At 46.8% G+C, this 17,862-nt stretch overlaps 1 protein-coding gene across 3 annotated transcripts in view; it reads right to left on the reverse strand.

The window, feature by feature from the left end:
* Positions 1 to 17,862, reverse strand: part of SLC16A12 (solute carrier family 16 member 12) — a 79,483-nt gene that overhangs the window by 17,019 nt on the left and 44,602 nt on the right. For 2 of the 3 annotated variants that reach the window (XM_090058214.1, XM_090058215.1), the window contains exons 2-4: positions 15,457 to 15,679; positions 2,345 to 2,448; positions 938 to 1,081 (exon numbers count right to left, since the gene is read on the reverse strand). In XM_090058214.1, coding sequence (XP_089914340.1) covers positions 938 to 1,081; positions 2,345 to 2,448; positions 15,457 to 15,566 — 358 coding nt within the window. In that variant the 5' untranslated portion in view covers positions 15,567 to 15,679. The remainder of the gene's footprint in view (positions 1 to 937; positions 1,082 to 2,344; positions 2,449 to 15,456; positions 15,680 to 17,862) is intronic. The other variant, XM_090058213.1, reaches the window with a different exon arrangement.

Here is a 17,862-nt window from a genome sequence, read left to right on the forward strand (position 1 = left end):
AATAGTTCTCAAAGCAGTTCTCAGGAAGCTTCAATGGCATTTGGATGGTATGTGATATAGAGCTTTGGGTAACAAGGGACTTTATTTGTTATGAACACATTTGGCAAAGATTAACACTGTAATGCAGGAGCAACACATATGCAAGGATTTTTTTTCTTAGCAAATAAGTTGTTGGCAGCATATGAAGTATAGTAATTCTACTAACGTGTTACTAAACAGCAGGAGACCAAGAACAAGTCTTATATCACCATGGCTACCATGTCAATTTTAATGAGTCAAGAATCTCAGTATAACCAGTGACACCTTTAATTTTCTTTTGGATACAAGCAACTATGGAAAACAGGAAAGACCAAGGATAGTTTCAATGCAATGACTAAACACAAAGGGACGAGGTATTATGGCAAAGCAATCAACAGAGATTTTTTTGCTTTTAAGCCGAATGTAGGACAGGGAAAAAATAAGATGTGCTATGATGAGCAATACAGCAATTATTTCACACATCTTAAAGGCCTCTCTGGCCTTTTATTTTATTTTTAATTATTTGATTTAAATAAAGGAAATCTATGTAAGGCCTTAGATGGGTTGGTAAGATATTAATATTAGAGAGAAAAACTAGCAGCCTGCCATCTAGAAAAAACTCCTTTCCGCCTTCTCAGAAGTTTACTCTCTGCCCTCTTCAAGCTGATGTTACGTTGCTCTGTGCCTGCAAGATCACCAGAGTAGAACTATTTCAGGCAAGCTTGGGAAGCAGATTCCAGAACCCTGGAGCCCTCAGGCAGCCATCCCCTCTCTTTTATAATGAGGAAGATCCACCTTGAACATCTCTGCTGACTACATCTGTGGCAATATGAAGATATTTCTTTGGAAGTTTGAATTGCTCTGACAATTCTGGGTTGCTTTGTTGGTTGGAACATACCACATCAATCCCTCCTCCTACCTGTAAGAACTCCTAGTGACAGGTAGAGGTGCTCCAGGCTTGTGGCAAATGAACTCAGGATTAGTCCTGTCGATGCAAGCATTCCTCCCAGCATGATGCCCACTTGACAGGACACACGATTACTGATAAAACTTCCAAGTGGGGCTTTAAGAAATGATGAATGAAGTTAGTTGATAGCACCTCATCACATGTACCACACTACCATGAAAATGAAAGTTTAGGAAAAGAAATAACCACCAAAACCAAAGAGAAGAAAATACTGATCTGCTTCCACAGCTAATTAGAGTAACATTTCACTATCACATACATCACTAAGGTATTTGTGATCAACCTAAAAACCCTTGCAAAAATTATTATATTCTGTTTTCTATAAAACCAGGTAGAGATGAAGATTAGTATAGCTTTTTAATGACCATTTTTATAGGCCAATGGCATCTCTCAATTAATGAGGACAGGAGGAGACAATGGATATATCTAGATAAGGAGCATCATCACTACTGCAATAAATCTGCCGCTGTTGGAATTTACACTGAAGCTCTGTTTGGATATGTCCCTTTCACCTTCTCACTGAGGGTCTCAGATCTTATATGATGTGGTAAAGCTCTCTCTGTCTCCTTCTGGAGATTAGATAGAGGCTCATCTCACTTCTATGAAGAAATCATTTCTCATCCTACCGTCTTTCACAGAATTCTGAATGATAAACTTATAATCAAATCACATGTAATCTGGTTGATGCAGAATGGTTGCCGCCACTTACTTCTAAGATGTCTGGCTATTTTTTAGGCCCCACTCTTGAAAAGTTGGTAAACTTTTCCGCCCATGTACCTCATGCTATAGGATTGGGGCCTAAATTTGCAGTCCTATGAAATACATTCTTGAGAAATTCTTGAAAACAAAATGTGTGTTCAAAGAGTAAGCCAGGAAATATTTTTAAAAGAATGAAAAAGGACATTTACCCAAATAAGTGTTATGGATGTGACTAACTAAAAGAACAAAGAAACAGCCCAACTCTAAAATGTAACTCAAGCAAAACAAGTGTAATGTAACATCAGGCATATGTAACATCAGGCAAAACAAGTGGTAGTTTAGTTGCTTTCAAACCAAGATTTATCTCTTAGTCTTTATCACACATTTCTTAAAGAAACATCACTTGACAACAAAATGGTTTGCTTCTTTTCACTATCACACAAAGATATTTAAAGAGATTCCCTTCTTGCCAACCACACTGTGGGAATCAGCTATACCATTTGTTTCAAAAGGCCAGGCTAGCCTGGACAAAGGCCATTAACATGATTAGAAGCCCCAAATCAGAATATTTCCCAACTAGTTCCAGTGACTTATGAATACGCTGTCAGGTGTCCCACTCGAGAACACACCAATCTATTATTCTTCGAGGGCAATACACACCACAGAGCATTGTAGCACAGTCTGCGATGGAATGGATCCATGCTGTTCGGGCATAATCCTGAGCAAAGTAGGTTTGGAATTCCACAAAAAATATTGAGATGCATCTAGGAAAAAAAATATGAATATTGATGTGTTAAGAACACAATTAATGCATTACAGAAAACAAGTTGTTTCTATTCAAGGATAACAGAAACCTGTTTTTGGCTCCTTTCCAATTCTCCTGGAAGTGAATGGAAAGATAACCACTGGCTTCCAAAGGAGTTGGGTCAGGTCTTTAAACACCTGCAAAGAGGAGTTTGAAAAAAGAATCTGTGTGGATACGCTGAAAACCTGGAAAATGAAAATGTGCAAAACTTGGATAATTAGTACAGCGGTTCATACAGTGAGTTTACCACTGTCTGACTGAACCAGAGAAGAACCCTGTTTTTTGTACCAATGACTGAGTCAGAGGATGGTCTTCAAATCTAATCCTAATAGTGGGATTACACAGAATTAGATTAATTTAGATCACATTAATCTAATGCAGATAGATTAGTTTAATCCAAAGAAATATGATGGAAACATTAATGGCATTTTTTTTTTACTTTATCTGATATTTGTATTGTACAGAGCTGAATAATCACAGAAGATGCAAAGGTAGTGGAAACCAAAAAAAAATATTCAATAAACAAGGAATCTAAATATCATAAGGGCCAACAGGTCTGTGCCAACTTTTTAAAACTGTTTATTAAAATGCCCATGAAGGAAATTATCTGGCTTTGTTCAACAAGTATCATTACTATGCATAGGAAGAAACTAGAGATTGTTTTGTGCCATTCTAGTTTCAGGCTGATAACAGGATACAACTTTGGTAAATTCTCTACAGTAATCTTTAAAATTGCAATAAATATTTCTTTTTACAGTCATGACCAATCCTTAAAAGGGATGAACAATCTTTTCTTCTCAATTTTAATCCACCATATACTATTATGCTATCTTTCTGCCCTTGTTTCTTCCTCCTTTATATATAGGTTCAAAACCAAAGGCCAGCTGTTTAAAATCTGGCCAGTAAAACAGAAAGCAGTTTTCTCCCTCCTGTCTTGTCTATGTTTATGATATAAACATTTTCTAGGTATAACTAGACTCTTATCAGTATTATTTATTTTGCAGTACCTAAGAATGGTAGTGGTAGGTGCTGCAAACAGACAAATGACAATCCCCACATCAAGATTCTTAGCAAATACAATTTCTATGATATTTACTCATAAATAAAGTTAAGTGTGCACTTCAGCTCCTAAGGACCTGATCTTTCAATGAGTCTTTTTGTGAACAGACCTTGCATCCCACTGAAATCATCAGGCAAAACTGCAATAAAACATATAAACATACTTCTTCCATGAATCTATAACATATAAATGCTGTGTGTATGTTCCATATTTCTGTGTCATGAGTAAATAAAGTTGGCTTTTAGTTAGCTTTTCAGTAGGGTGACCATAATAATTTTAGGAAAATCCAGGACAGACGAAGGAAATCCAGGACAGCAGGGGGGTAGACAAGGGCATGTACACACATGCAGATGCACACACACCATGCGTGGTGTATACCTCCTCATGGGGACGTATACACTAGGGCTGTGCAAGGCTTCAGATCACGCTTTGAATCTGGGGCTTCTTTGGACGCTTTGGCGTCCGAAGCAGCATGCCCGGAGCAAAGCGCGGGCTCAGTTAAGATGTCCTAAGTGGTTCAGAGGTTCTGAAGCACTTCAGAAATGTTTTGGATGCTTTGGACACTGAAAGAGAAAGTTAGAAGAGGGAGGGGGAGCAGGGGAGAAGACTGACACATGTAGGTGGCCAGTGAGAAGGATTTCTCTCTGGCTGCCTTTCCAGTGACAGCATCCGAGGGGAGGGACCTAGAAACAGCATAAAAACCTGTTTGGACGCCTGCTGTGCCTTTTCTTAGCTTGTTCCCTCTCAGGAACTGCATGAGAAAAGAAGGAACCCTCAGACTCAAGCATTTCAGCTTGCTTGCTTTACTCAGTAGTTGAACTTGCCTGCTTCTTTTTGTTGTTAGAAAGGATTGGGTAGGATTTAGCTTATCTTAGCCTAACTATTCAATTACTATTACTATTCAATTCATTTATTTGATTTTATATTTGTTTTTTGTTTTTTTTAAACAAAAGAATTAACACACGCAGAGAGACCTTTTGCAGCACAGGAAAGATCAATATGAAGTGTGCTGGAAAGGCAGGTGCCAAGTCTTCTGGCAGGGGAGGGAGAGGGGGTAGGGAGACAGCTACAGCTGCAAGCCCCCCATCCCCCAAACACTGATATATTTTCTTTCTAAGCAGCCATGACATCAGTGCTGCCAGTGGAAGCAAGGAGATGGAAGCAGTGTCTGCACCTGATGTCCCTGCACCTGCACCACCCCCCCTCAGTCCAGAAGTAGGCACCAGCAGTGGAATCACTGTCTCCACTCCAATTTCATCTCTCAGCATGAGCCTCCCACTGCCGGAGGAGGAGGTGGAGCTGGAGCTGGAACCAGGGATGCTGAGCATGCTGGCTCAAGCAATTCTGGCAACTGAGGGGGAATCAGAGTTTGTGCTCCACACCCCCCAAATTTCCCTTAGTCCCTGGTCTCCTCTGGAAAGAAGCACCTCGGAGGAGACTGAGGTTGTGGAGACAAGTGGCTCAGCTGAGGCACCTCCTCCTGCTGTTCAGCCTCAGCCTGCTGAGGAGTGGGATAAGGCAGGATCCTCATCCTCAGCCCAGAAGCAGGAAGGTAGTGGAGTGTGGGAGCATTTTGAGCTGGTAGATGATCTCAGGTTTGCCATCTGCCAGCACTGCAAAAAGCACATGAGCTGTGGCAAGGATGTGAGACCTAAAGCTGGCATTAGTGAAAATGGAAATGGAGGTGTCAGGGGGTGAGGGACAGGCTGGGGTGGGAGCTGGGGTGAAAGGGGGAAGTAACAGTGCAGGTAAAAGTGCAGAGGTGCCTGGGGTGTCAGATGTCTGGCAGGTCGCAGTGTGCCAGAACTCCACTGTGTATATTGAGTCCATGAGTTTCTGTACCTACTACCTAGGAGGCTCATGAAGTGCAGTTCATAGGCCCAGCTCTGAAAAGTGGTTTGCATTGTAATTTGTTCCCTCTCAGGATCAGGCCTGAGAGACTGCAGGCAGAGTGGTTTTTTGGTTAGGAATGTGCCCCCACAGGTAGATGGATTTTGTTGTCTTTGATAGATTCCGGTGTGCCGTTTGTGGGGGTACTGGAGATAGTTGGCAGGTTTTCTGTTTTAAGCTGTAGGAAGTTGGCTTCAGTTCTGGTGATGAGGTTAGGTGCTTGTTTGAATGTATAAACCACTTTTTGGAGGTAAGCAGGGCCTGTGGAGGGAGGGGGTTAAACCCTAGAGAGTGGGAGGAGGCGGCTGAGTGGGAGCTGGGCCCGGTCTTGCCCCGCCCAGGCCCTTACTTCACCCAGCCCCCCAAGGAGCCACATGAGCACGCTGCCCAAACAGGAGCGCTTGTCTGCTGATGCGTGAGTTAGCATGGAGTTCACGCAGGAGGGTGCGCAGAAGGGGCCTGAAGCCCTGCCTGCGAGCCCCCTAGGGTAGGCAGACTCAGGCCCAGCCCACCTACCAGGGGCATGCTGCAGATGGGCACTCACCACACCCCTTGGGTCCCCTCAAGGTCTGTGCCCCCTGCCCCCGGCACCTCAGAGACAGCTACGCAGACGGAGCCCATGGTTCCGGGCTCCACGCAGACGGAGCCCCTGGCTCTTGGCTGCAGGGGCTATCTGTCCCTTTTTCAGGCTCTGGGGCCCGGGAGCACGGCCACCTCCCCTTGTGGGGTCTGCTCCCTTTTGGGGTCTCTGGCATGCCAGCTGGAGGAGCTCCAGGCCACAGCCCAGAGTCTGCATGCCATCAGGGACTGTGACCAGGAGATAGACTCCTACTGCCAGGCCTTTCTCCCCTGGGAGCTGGAGGGTAGACCACGATCTCCCTCCAGGACAAGGGAGGACTCCAGGACTTCCCATTCTGTCCAGTCAGGGGGATGAACCAAGGTAGTCAAGGGCCACCAAGGCCCCTGCCCCGCCAGAGTTTAGCAACAGGTACAAACCTCTTGCAGCCCCAGCAGAGCCTGCTGAGTTGCCAGCTCCCACAGGCAACACGGGCTCAACTTCAGCTACCGCCCCCGCTCTTCCCAAGACAAAATGTAAAGTGTTTGTTGTGGGAGACTCCATCTTGAGGGGGACTGAGGGGGTAATCTGCCATCCTGACCCCTTAGCTCAGAAAGTCTGCTGCTTCCCAAGGACCCGCATCCGAGACATTGCGGAGAAGATCCATAAGCTCCTCCAGCCCACAGACCACTATCCCATGCTCCTTATTCATGTGGGCACCAATGACACGACTCAGAGTGCTCCCAGCTGGGTCATGAGGTGCTACAGGGATTTGGAAGCAGGGCTAAGGGGTCTGCGGGCACAGGTGGTGTTCTCTTCAATCCTTCCAGTCTCAGGGTATGGGCTGAGGAGGGCGAGGAGGATCCAGGTAGTTAACCAAAGACTGCGGCGCTGGAATCATTGGGAAGGCTTTTGCTTCCATGACCACAGCCTACTCTTTGGTGAGAGAAGCAGCAAGCTGCTGGGAAGAGATGGCTTCCATCTCTCTCCACTGGGGAGGAGGCTCTTCTCAGCCAGACTGGCTGACCTGCTCCACCGGGCTTTAAACTAAGCCCACTGGGGGACTGGGGGACTACTGCCACTGCTGGCCTGCTGAGCAACCCTTGCAAAGCCAGCAGGCGCAAGGGGACACTTGCCTGTCTGTACACAAATGCCAGGAGCTTGGGGAATAAGCAGGAGAAACTCATCCTCTTGCTTAGCACAAATAATTAAAACGTTATAGGGATAACAGAGACCTGGTGGGACTCCACCCATGACTGGACAACGGGTATACACAGCTACACCTTGTAAAGGAGAGATTGAGTAGATAAAAGGGGCGGGGATGTAGCTCTCTATGTTAAGGAAAGCTATGCATCCCTGCAAGCTGATGCTGGCAACCAGGGTGTACGACTGGAAACCCATTGGGTTAAAATCCGTGGGGAACACGGCACAGGAGACACAACAGTGGGAGTCTACCACAGACCTCCCACCCAAAGTCCTGAGCTTGACCAGGAGTTTGTCCGAGAACTGGCTGAGGCTGCATGCTCCAGGACCATGATTGCCGTGGCTGACTTCAACTACCTAGACATCTCATGGGAAGATCACTCAGAAAAATCCAAGCGGTTGCAAAGCTTCCTATCATGTATGGATGACCTCTACCAGACTCAAGAAGTCTACAGGCCAACGAAAGGTAAAGCACTGCTTGACCTGGTACTGGCTACTGGGGATGACCTAACTGGTGACCTAGTGATTGATGGGAATCTAGGTGACAGCGACCATGAGCTGATCACCATCACCATCTGCTATAAAGCTGGTAAGTCAGTCAGCAACACGGAAGTCCTTGACTTCAGGAAAGCCAACTTTGACAAGCTCAGGAGGCTTGTCAGTAAGGCCCTAAGGGACCACGACCCCAGGGGGAGGGGAGTTCAAGAAGAGTGGTTGCTTCTCAAGGGAGTGGTCCTCAATGTGCAAGCTAATACTATTCCATCTTGGAGGAAAGGCAGCAAGAGGACACAGCAGCCCCCCTGGCTCTCCAGGGATCTAGTAGACCTCCTGAGGCTAAAAAGAAAGGCCTACAAAGGATGGAGGATGGGATTCACCTCCAAGGAGGAATATTCTGCACTGGTCCAGTCTTGCAGGGAGCAAACCAGGAAAGCCAAGGCTGCAACTGAACTCCAACTAGCTTTGAGTATCAAGGACAATAAAAAGTCCTTTTTCAGATATGTGAGGAGCTGGAGGAAAAGCAAGGGCAACATTGGACCCCTGCTGAACCAGATGGGACAACTGATAACTGACACCCAGGAAAAAGCCAGCCTATTAAATGGATACTTTGCATCGGCCTTTCATCAGTCCCATGGGATGCCCATGCCAGGTGAGGGGATCCCCTGCCTTCCATCAATGCTGACCTCGTGAAGGAACACCTTGAGAGGATGGATACCTTCAAGTCAGCTGGCCCCGACAATCTACACCCCAGGGTACTCAAGGAGCTGGCGAGCATTATAGCCTAGCCTCTGGCATGGATCTTTGAGAACTCCTGGCACTCTGGCATTGTGCCCGAACACTGGAAGAAGGCCAATGTGGTGCATATCTTCAAGAAAGGGAAGAAAGTGGATCCGGAAAACTATAAGCCCATCAGCCTGACTTCTATCCCGGGGAAGGTCTTAGAAAAGTTTATTAAAGAGGCCATCCTTAATGGAATGGCCAATGCCAACATCCTAAGGGATAGCCAGCATGGGTTTGTTGCAAGTAGGTCTTGCTTGACCAATCTCATTTCCTTTTACAACCAGGTGACCTATCACCTGGACAAGGGAGAAGAGATTGATGTCATATATCCTGACTTCAAAAAAGCCTTCAATCTGGTATCCCACGATCACCTCTTGGCGAAACTGGCCAATTGTGGTTTTGGGTCCACCACGATCCGCTGGCTGGGAAATTGGCTCCGTGGTCAGACCCAGAGGGTAGTAATCGATGAAAGTCAATAGTCATGGTACCCTGTGACCAGTGGGGTTCCCCAAGGCTCTGTCCTGGGACCCATATTGTTCAACATCTTCATTGATGATGTGGACACTGGAGTCAGGAGCGGACTGGCCAAGTTTGCCAATGACACCAAACTTTGGGGCAAAGCATCCACACCTGAGGACATGAGGGCAATCCAGGCTGACCTGGACAGGCTCATGAAATGTGTGGATAAGAACCTGATGGTATTTAACACTGAAAAATGCAAGGTTCTCCACCTTGGGAGGAAAAACTTGCAGCATCCGTATAGGCTCGGCAGTGCTACGCTGGCTAGCACTACAGAAGAAAGAGACTTGGGGGTCATCATTGACCACAAGATGAACATGAGCCTGCAATGCAATGCTGTGGCTAGTAAAGTGACCAAAATGCTGGCTTGCATCCATAGATGCTTCTCAAGCAAATCCCTGGACATCATTCTCCCCTTGTACTTGGCCTTGGTAAGGCTGCAGCTGGAGTACTGCATCCAGTTTTGGACCCCACAATTCAAAAAGGATGTGGAGAAGCTTGAGAGAGTCCAGAGGAGAGCCACGCACATGATCAGAGGTCAGGAAAATAGACCTTACGACGACAGGCTGAGAGGCCACCTATAAGTTTGTCAGGGTTGAGCACCAGTTTCTGGGGTAACGTTTGTTCACCAGAGCGCCCCAAGGGATGACAAGGTCGAACTACTGCAAGACCATTTCAAGCGGGACATAAGGAAGAATTTCTTTACTGTCCAAGCCTCCAAGGTCTGAAATAGCCTGCCACTGGAAGTGGTTTAAGCATGTACATTGAACACCTTCAAGAGAAAATTGGATGCTTATCTTGCTGAGATCCTATGACCCCAGCTGACTTACTGCCCTTTGGGCAGGAGGCTGGACTCAATGATCTTCCCTTCCAGCCCTAATGTCTATGAAATATAGACATAAAAACACAAGATCAGCCATCACACACCATGAGTAACATCATATGTCCAACACAACGCACCATCTTTACTTCTTGCTGTCAATTCCTTTATAAAAAGAAAGGCTCTGTGACAGTTCCGTTTGGGTACCTTTAATGCTGCTGCTGATGCTACTGGTGTTGAGCCAGCTAAGTTATTTTATCTGTTGTCACATAAAGTGGTGGACCAGACGTGAGGCTGTAGGGGAGAAGTAGGCCTCACTGGGGCACACTGCCATATGGTGGAGAGGCCCCAGTGCCAGAAAGGGTGCACCTTAACACATACACAATGTCACCCACCTACATCACAAGTTTTGCCTGTCAGCAGCCAGAGGTGCAGGGCCCCAGAAGACAGACTCCCCCAATGAGACACACACACAGCTGGCATGCTTTCTGGCCTGAGCAGGGGCTACCACCCCTGCAGTTTTCAGCCCACTGTGCCTTAACACACACAGGGTTATCTGTGTCACGAGTTTTGCCTATCAGCACCTTGAGGTGCAGTTCTCCACAAACCCCTGCACCTATCTTCTTGAAACTTGGCATACTTTTTGGCCTCACCAGGGACCACCATCCCTGCAGTTTTCACCCCACTATGATGTAACACGTAGAAGTTACCTGAGTTTTGCTTACAAGAATTTGGAGTGCAGTTCCTACCAAAGCCCTGCATCTATCTTCTTGAAGCTTGGCAGGCTTCATGCTTTCAGCAGAGGATACAACCCCTGCAAGTTTCACCCAAATCAGAGACAAAACAACAAAGTTATAGATATTTCATTAATCCCCCATTATATCCTATGGCCAGATCTCTGAGGTGGCTCTGAAGCTTCGGAGCCACTTTGGCCGGATCAAAGCGGCAAACTGATCCAGAGCTCTGGATTGGACCACTGACATCTGATGTGGCCAGATCCAAAGCTGGATCTAATACCTGCCTACTCACATGGGCCTAGTATACATGCATGAACTCACAGCCCCAACCCCATGGCTCCAAGGAGCCCTGATGGTGGAGTGGGGCAAGGCAGAACAGTGTGGAGACCCATGGCCAGGCTCCATCGCCCACACAGAGTCTGGACATGCCTGGGAGTGGCCCCTGAGTGGTGCCCCTGGGCACCACCAGCCCATGCTGTGCATGGTACCACCACTGGCAGCCACACAGGGCTGCCACACTCAGCCTGGGTCTTGGCAGTGACCGTAGCAGCAGGGCATGAGGCTGCCAGTGGCAGGGGGGAGGCACCATATGGCTATTCAGTGAGGGCTGAAGGAGCCTGGGGGGTGCAGCCCAGGGGCCACTCCTAGGCAGGTCCAGCCTCTGTTTGCAAGGAATATGCAACCCAGCCACAGGCCTCTACACAGTCCTGCCATGCCCCACTCTGCCATCCTGGCTTGCCCTGCATAGGTGCTCAAACCTTGGCTCCACCCCAGCCTGTCCTGCCCCAGGCACTAGGAGCAGTACTCAGCCCAGCCTGCTACCTGCCTGCACATGGGGGTGGGATGGCTCCAATCCAGGACTTTTGCTTCAATTCTCACCAACTGGCCAGGAGCCTACGAAAACCAGGACTGTCCCAGCCAAACCGGAACATTACCTTAATTTTAAGATGTTTTCATGAACCACCAAGAGCATATTACTAAGGAAAGACAGCATGGGCATGTTCCACACATGCAAGCAAATAGAAACCGTGTAAATTTGAGCTGGGGCTTTTTGCCTCGGCACACATGCCTGGATATGCACTTCAGTGTGGGGCAAATTGTGCTACTTGGGGCAAAACAACCCTGCCTGGCTCCTCCTGGATCTGCAGTGAGGGGGTGCTAGAGCCCAGGGCCAGCACCTGTGCTTTCCCCAACAGTATTAAAACTGCCCTATCCTGGCTACATCATTACAAAACCTGCCCTGTCAAGTAGCTCATGGCTACTCAACTCTCAGAAGCTTCTGCGGCCCAGCCAGTTGGTACCTGGGGACAATACGCCTTGTGCCAGCTGGACTGCTGAAGCAGCCCTGAGAGTTCCCTGTACTCTTTACTCACTGCAGCAGTCTGGCAGTGGGGGCTGCTGCCTGGCTGTGACTTGCTGAGCACCTGCCAGGCTTGGATGGAGACTGCACAACCAGTAGAGGGATCTGCCCCTCTGGGCCAACTGCCGGTGGACTGTGGCTGCAGGGTTGGCCTTTGTGCAGCACTACTGCCATGTGTGCCCCCTGCCTGGCCAGATAGGCAGCTATCACCTGGAAGATGCTCCCAGTGTGGTGGCCTGCTTTGAAATGTCAAAGCATATTCTCTTGGCCCCAAGTGGCCAGGAGGTCAGCCACCTCCAGCTGGGTCCAAGGTGCTAGCTCTGAGCAGGCTCCTCTGCCTGGGTCCTCCAATTGCCTCCTCAGCAGGAATTCTGGCATTCCCTATTTGAAAACTGAAAAATCCCTGATAAAAAAATCCCAAAGTCACTCTGTAAAATACCCCGAAATCCATGTTCCTCCACAATTAAAACAAAAGACCACTATATATACAGTGAGAGAAAGAGAGACAAGGATCAGTTGGGCAATGTTTTATTGATATATCTACAGTGTTAAAGCAATTTGGAAGCCTACCAATGTCTCTATCATCATAATAAAATGAATTCTAAATACCTATATGTTTTGCTGTTTGCGTTTGGTTTTCTTACCATAGAGTAGTTAGAGCTCCCCCTGACCCCTTCACTAACTAGGATGTGGGGACAGCTGTCCCTGCAGTCATAGCCCCTGCCAATAGGTCTGCTCCTGTCTAGCAGCTGGGCACACACGGTGTGTGCTGGGGGGATGTGGGGTTTGCAGGAGGGGGCTGGGAAGGTGGGTGGGGGGATGTGGGTGGCTATGGAGGGATGTGGGGGGCCATGGGGTGTGTGGATAGGTGTGGGTGGAACGTGAGGGGACTGTGCAGGAAGCTGCTCAGAAGGGGTGGGTCCCCTGCCCCTTGTCGGGCACAGCCCCCCCTGCACAGCTCACAGACTGCCCCTCACAGGGCTACAGCCCTCCCCAACAGAGGTTACAGCCCCCCCCCAACAGGAGCCACTTGGCCTCTGCAGGGACTACCTGCAGAGCTCACATGCCCTGCCCGTGCTTGCTCCCCCAGACCCCCAATTGCTACCCTTCCTGGCTCCCCCATCCCCCACTGGCTCCTGCAGGCCCCCTGATGGCTGCCCCACCCAACCCCACCCCCCACTTGCACCCCCAGCCCCCCAATGGCTGCCCCCCCAACCCCACTGACCACTTGCTCCCCCAGCCCCCACTAATGGCTGCTGCTTCCAGCCCCATCCCCTGCTTGCACCCCCCAGCCCTCCCAATGGCTTCCCCCCTGGCCCTAGCCTCTCAGCACTTTAAAGATAGCAACAACAAAAAAGCCTCACACTCACTGGCAGTAGCAGGAGCTGTGGGGGCTGTGGGGCCTCGTGACAGAGCTCCCCGTGCAGCATGGGGCATCAGGGCTCCCTGATCACCCCCCACAGCCAGCCCTGAAGCCCTGCCCAGCACCAGCAGTCTGGGACTCAAAAAAAAAAAAAAAAGTCCCACACTCACCAGCAGTAACAGCTGCCACAGGGGTCACTGCGCCCTCGTGGCAAAGCCCCTCCATGCAGCACAGGACAACAGGGACTGGCCCCAGCTGCCTGGCACCCACACCGCCACTGCCTCATTCTGCAGGTGCACTTAGGGGTGGCAGGGCGTCACATGGCTCCAGGAGCTGTTGGGCAGCTGAGGCTGCTGCAGCTGTCACCCAGGCCCCGTGCTGTGCAGGGGGCTCTGCCATGAGACCTCAGTGACCCTAATGGCAGCTGCTACTTCTGGTGAGTGTGAGGCTTTTTTTTTTAATTCCCAGGATACTGGGGCCAGGCAGGACAGTGATTGGGGGGCTCAGGAGGAAGCAGGAGATGGGGCCAGGCAAGGCAGCGATCCGGGAGGCTCAGGGGGTCAGGTGGGGGATGGGGCTGGCCTGGACAGGGCAGCGATCGGGGGGCTGGGGAGCAGGCAATGGATGGGGCCGGGCAGGAGAGCGATCGGGGGGCTGGGGGAGGGGTCAGGGCCAGCAGGGGTCCCCTGCCTCCTCCCACCCCCCACCCCTACTTACCAGCATGAGCCTGGCTCCAGCTCCCTGAAGCCTGCACCACTGCCTGCCCTGCACAGGCAGGTAGCGTGCTACAGTACTGGGCAAGGGACAGCTATAGACATGCTCTGCCTAGTTACCCAAGCATCTCTGTGGAGGACCAAGCCTCCAGTTGCCTCAGAACACAGTCTTCCCCGCATTTTTTTTTAACCCCTGGATATCTAGGGATCTAATTTTGCCTCCGCACTGTACATTTGCAGTGTGGGGAAAGTTTTTTCATTCCTGCACGTGCCTGTTGCATCATCTCAAAGAGCTTTGAGACGCTGCAAAACACACACGTGTGCTCATGTGGATGCACCCCATGAGGCTTGTTTGAATGAAAACATCAGTAATGATGCAGCTGCACAATGTAGCCCTCAAAGTTAGTTCAATAAACTAGTCCTTTTCCCAAGGTCTTCTGACTATACCCATGTCAAATTCAACATAGAATTCCATGGTTCCCTACACTGCTGATGGGTTCACAAGACGATATATAAATTGTGTTATGTCACTTTAAAAAATCAAGGATGGACCAATCCCTCCAGTGCTTGATAAGAGATATGGGATAGTTTCAAGTTTCTTAAAGCAAGAAATACCCCTAATCTATCCCTAAAAAATGGACTGTCACCCAGTTTAAAGCTATATTTCAAAAGCATCAGTTAGATTATTTCTTTAACCTAGACCAATGTATTTCACACAAAAAAGCAAATTTATGGGAACAACACTCCTTCATAAAACTTCTCTTTTTTCAGTATGTAGGTAATATAACTATCGTAAATAAATAACACTGGACCAACATATACTTATTAATAGACAAGCTTTTATGAGGCTTACCCCAAGATTTCTTCATCAAGTCTGGCAGCTTTATTTAAAAAGAAATACATAATTGAGGTAAGAAGTATTGTATTTATATCAAACTGCTTGTCAGACAAAACTTTTGTTTCTAATATCTCTCACATACTGCCTATCCCTAATATTTTTCAGATAGTTTAAAAATCCATGTTGACACAACCATACTCTTAGGTGTTTGCATTAAAAAAAAAATCACATGAAGTCAGCAATAGAACCCAGCATCTCCCCAAGTGTATATGCACAGTTTACACACTGTAGTCCCATTTGCTCTCCTTCTATTTTTGAGAACTACCTCAACAAATATTTTCTGCCTAGTTGGGATACCTAAAGTATACACAGAGAAGGGCCTCTTTAGGTCACAGATCTCATGCAGGATAGCACCAGAAATGCTCAAAGTAAGCAAATAGGACACATGAGCCCCAAAGCCCAAAAGCCTGCAAATAATTAAAATGTTTCTGCAACTATCTAGTTGTTCTAATAAAAGATATCACCTCTATCACACTGACTGCTTTTGTTTTTAGACCATCACTTTTTTTTCTTAAGAAGAGAAATAGAAGTAACACTATAAAGAGAGAGTGAGACAAGAAGCTAGTTTACCTTGTCACAGCCCTAGTGCAGATAGTAACCAGAAAGCAGCCAACAACAATCATCCATCCCCAGCCTCCGTCGGGAGGGGAGGAATGCAGAACCTTCCTTGGCGTGGCCATAGCTGTGGAAGTGATTCTTTTATTCCTCTTTCTTGAACCGCTGTAAGGGACTTATTCCAGCTGACATGCCGAGTATGCCTGGAATTTTACCTGGCACAAGGCTTACTTGCCATCTGAAAAAAACCCCAAAAGAAACAGCAAGGAGAGAATCAGAATAAATCACACTTCATTTGTACTGGGAAACTATACTGTCGAATCATAATGTATGGCTCGTTTTATTGTATACATTGCAGATTTATTTTTTATTAGAGTGACTGGAACATAAACTGCATATTGGTGGATGGGTAAGATTCAGCCCTTTTATACATAGGCGCAAAACATGAGTAATTTCCTTCACTTCAACTGACCTTGTGCAGTCAAGGACAAAATTCAGTCCAGCATAAGACAGAATTCCTATAATTAATATTTTCAAACAATTATACACAATTATCCTAGTACACAATATGACAAAACAGCGTTACACATGTGCAGCTCACCTCACATATATCACTGTACCTCTCCTAACTTCAATGGAACTACACTAATTTACACTGGGGAAGGCACTGGCCTGATTTTTATTAAAGTTACTAATCAGTTTTCCTTATAATCAACTGTTTTCATTCACACAATTCACTGAGAATTTCATCTTTGAACTGAAATTTTCACCTGCCCAAAAATGACTGTCATTTGCAAGCCTGAAGAAAAGCTAAGCAGCCCTTTTTCTGAGATTTTAGTGGAAAGAAAACAATTAATTGTTTCCCATAAGCAAAACCCTAGCTGAGGTCCAGAGACAGGCAGATCCCATTTACATCAGTTGTGGTTTTCCCAAGGAAAGATAGGGTGAAATCAAATTCTCCTGTTCCCCATGGAGACAGCTAACACAAAATTGATGCACACTTTAGGTCTCACTTAAAATATCAGACCAATAGACAAATTAAGTAATGCTGGATCTCTCTTTCAGGATAAATGCCACCCTGGTGTCAAGCTAGTTAGAATTTAAACATGTGAGTGGCTAACTATTATAGTCTAACCACTGTACACTATAGTCACTCTTGTCATATACCCTTGCAGGATTGGACTCATTGCAACCATGGCCATGGCTGCAATTAATTTTTGTACCCATTGCTACAATACAAGACAGTATTGAGGATGAGACCAACTTCTGATCAGTGGTCTTAACACGGAGCTTGGTGGTTTGGGTCTTCCTTGATCTTCCAGGTTTGTGCCATATAAGGTGACTACATGGCTTGGGTATTTACTTGTAATAGCTAGTTGCTTTGTTGCAGGTGCTTTTTTATTCCCTTGAATAAAATAAAGACTTAAAAGAAATAAACAAAACTGTCTGATGTGTTTCAATTCTGCTTGAAAAGAAACCTAACATAACATAGCCATAGCATAGTATTTTAAATGCTGAACCTGCAATATCCACACTGTCTAGAATCAGCAAAATATTATTGGATGCAGCTTGGAAAAGGGGACTAGAGTTGTTTAAAGAGTTCAAACAACCCAAGGAAGTAGCTACATTCCTTAGGCAGTACCTGTTGAATTCCCAGAGCTCCTTGTTGAGATAATGCACAGAATTTGACCCACAAGGAGTTGAGTCCTCCAAGCCATGAGACCCTACTGATCCACATGCGTTATACATCCCCACATACTAACACAACTCAATAAATACATTTTAAAACTAAACACTGTTTACAAAGTTGGCACCTAACTGTACAATGTAACCATACAGTATTACATTGCATCTGAACTGTTAACTAGAATTAAATAGTGAAAAGAAATATTTGGAACTGCAATATGAAATGTGCACTTGCCTACCTTCTACAAGCTGTTATTTTACAATAAATGTGTTTTAGAAGGTAAACTGAATAAAAAGATCTACAGAGAAAGCTATAACAACATACCACTACCAAATATCTACCAAATATAATTCTCTAAAGGATGCCTTGAGTAGCATTGATTTTTTGTCTGTCCAAGATTCAGAGAAGGTTGCAGTCATTTATTTTACTTGGGACCAGAGATACTGTAACGGGTTTGGAAAGGAAAAGGCATTCCTGTTTTCACTCTTGTATAAGAGGGTTTGTTGATATATATTTATAATTATGTTTTGATAAATCTTCTGAATGATTTAGAGCCATCAAGCCATGTTTATGCAAACTTAACATAAATTCTTATGCTATCTTATGCTCTTGACCTCCTCTCCTCTCGTGATGTTTGCCATGTTCACTTGTGTAACAGGGCAGCTTGGGCTTTTAAGTGGGAGCAGATAGCTTTGCTGTAAAAACCCAGCTGCAGGCATTTAGCTACCCAAGGG

This window comes from Crocodylus siamensis, chromosome 7 (assembly GCF_052110815.1).
Source record: "Crocodylus siamensis isolate JL-2025a chromosome 7, ASM5211081v1, whole genome shotgun sequence".
Lineage (NCBI taxonomy): Eukaryota > Metazoa > Chordata > Crocodylia > Crocodylidae > Crocodylus > Crocodylus siamensis.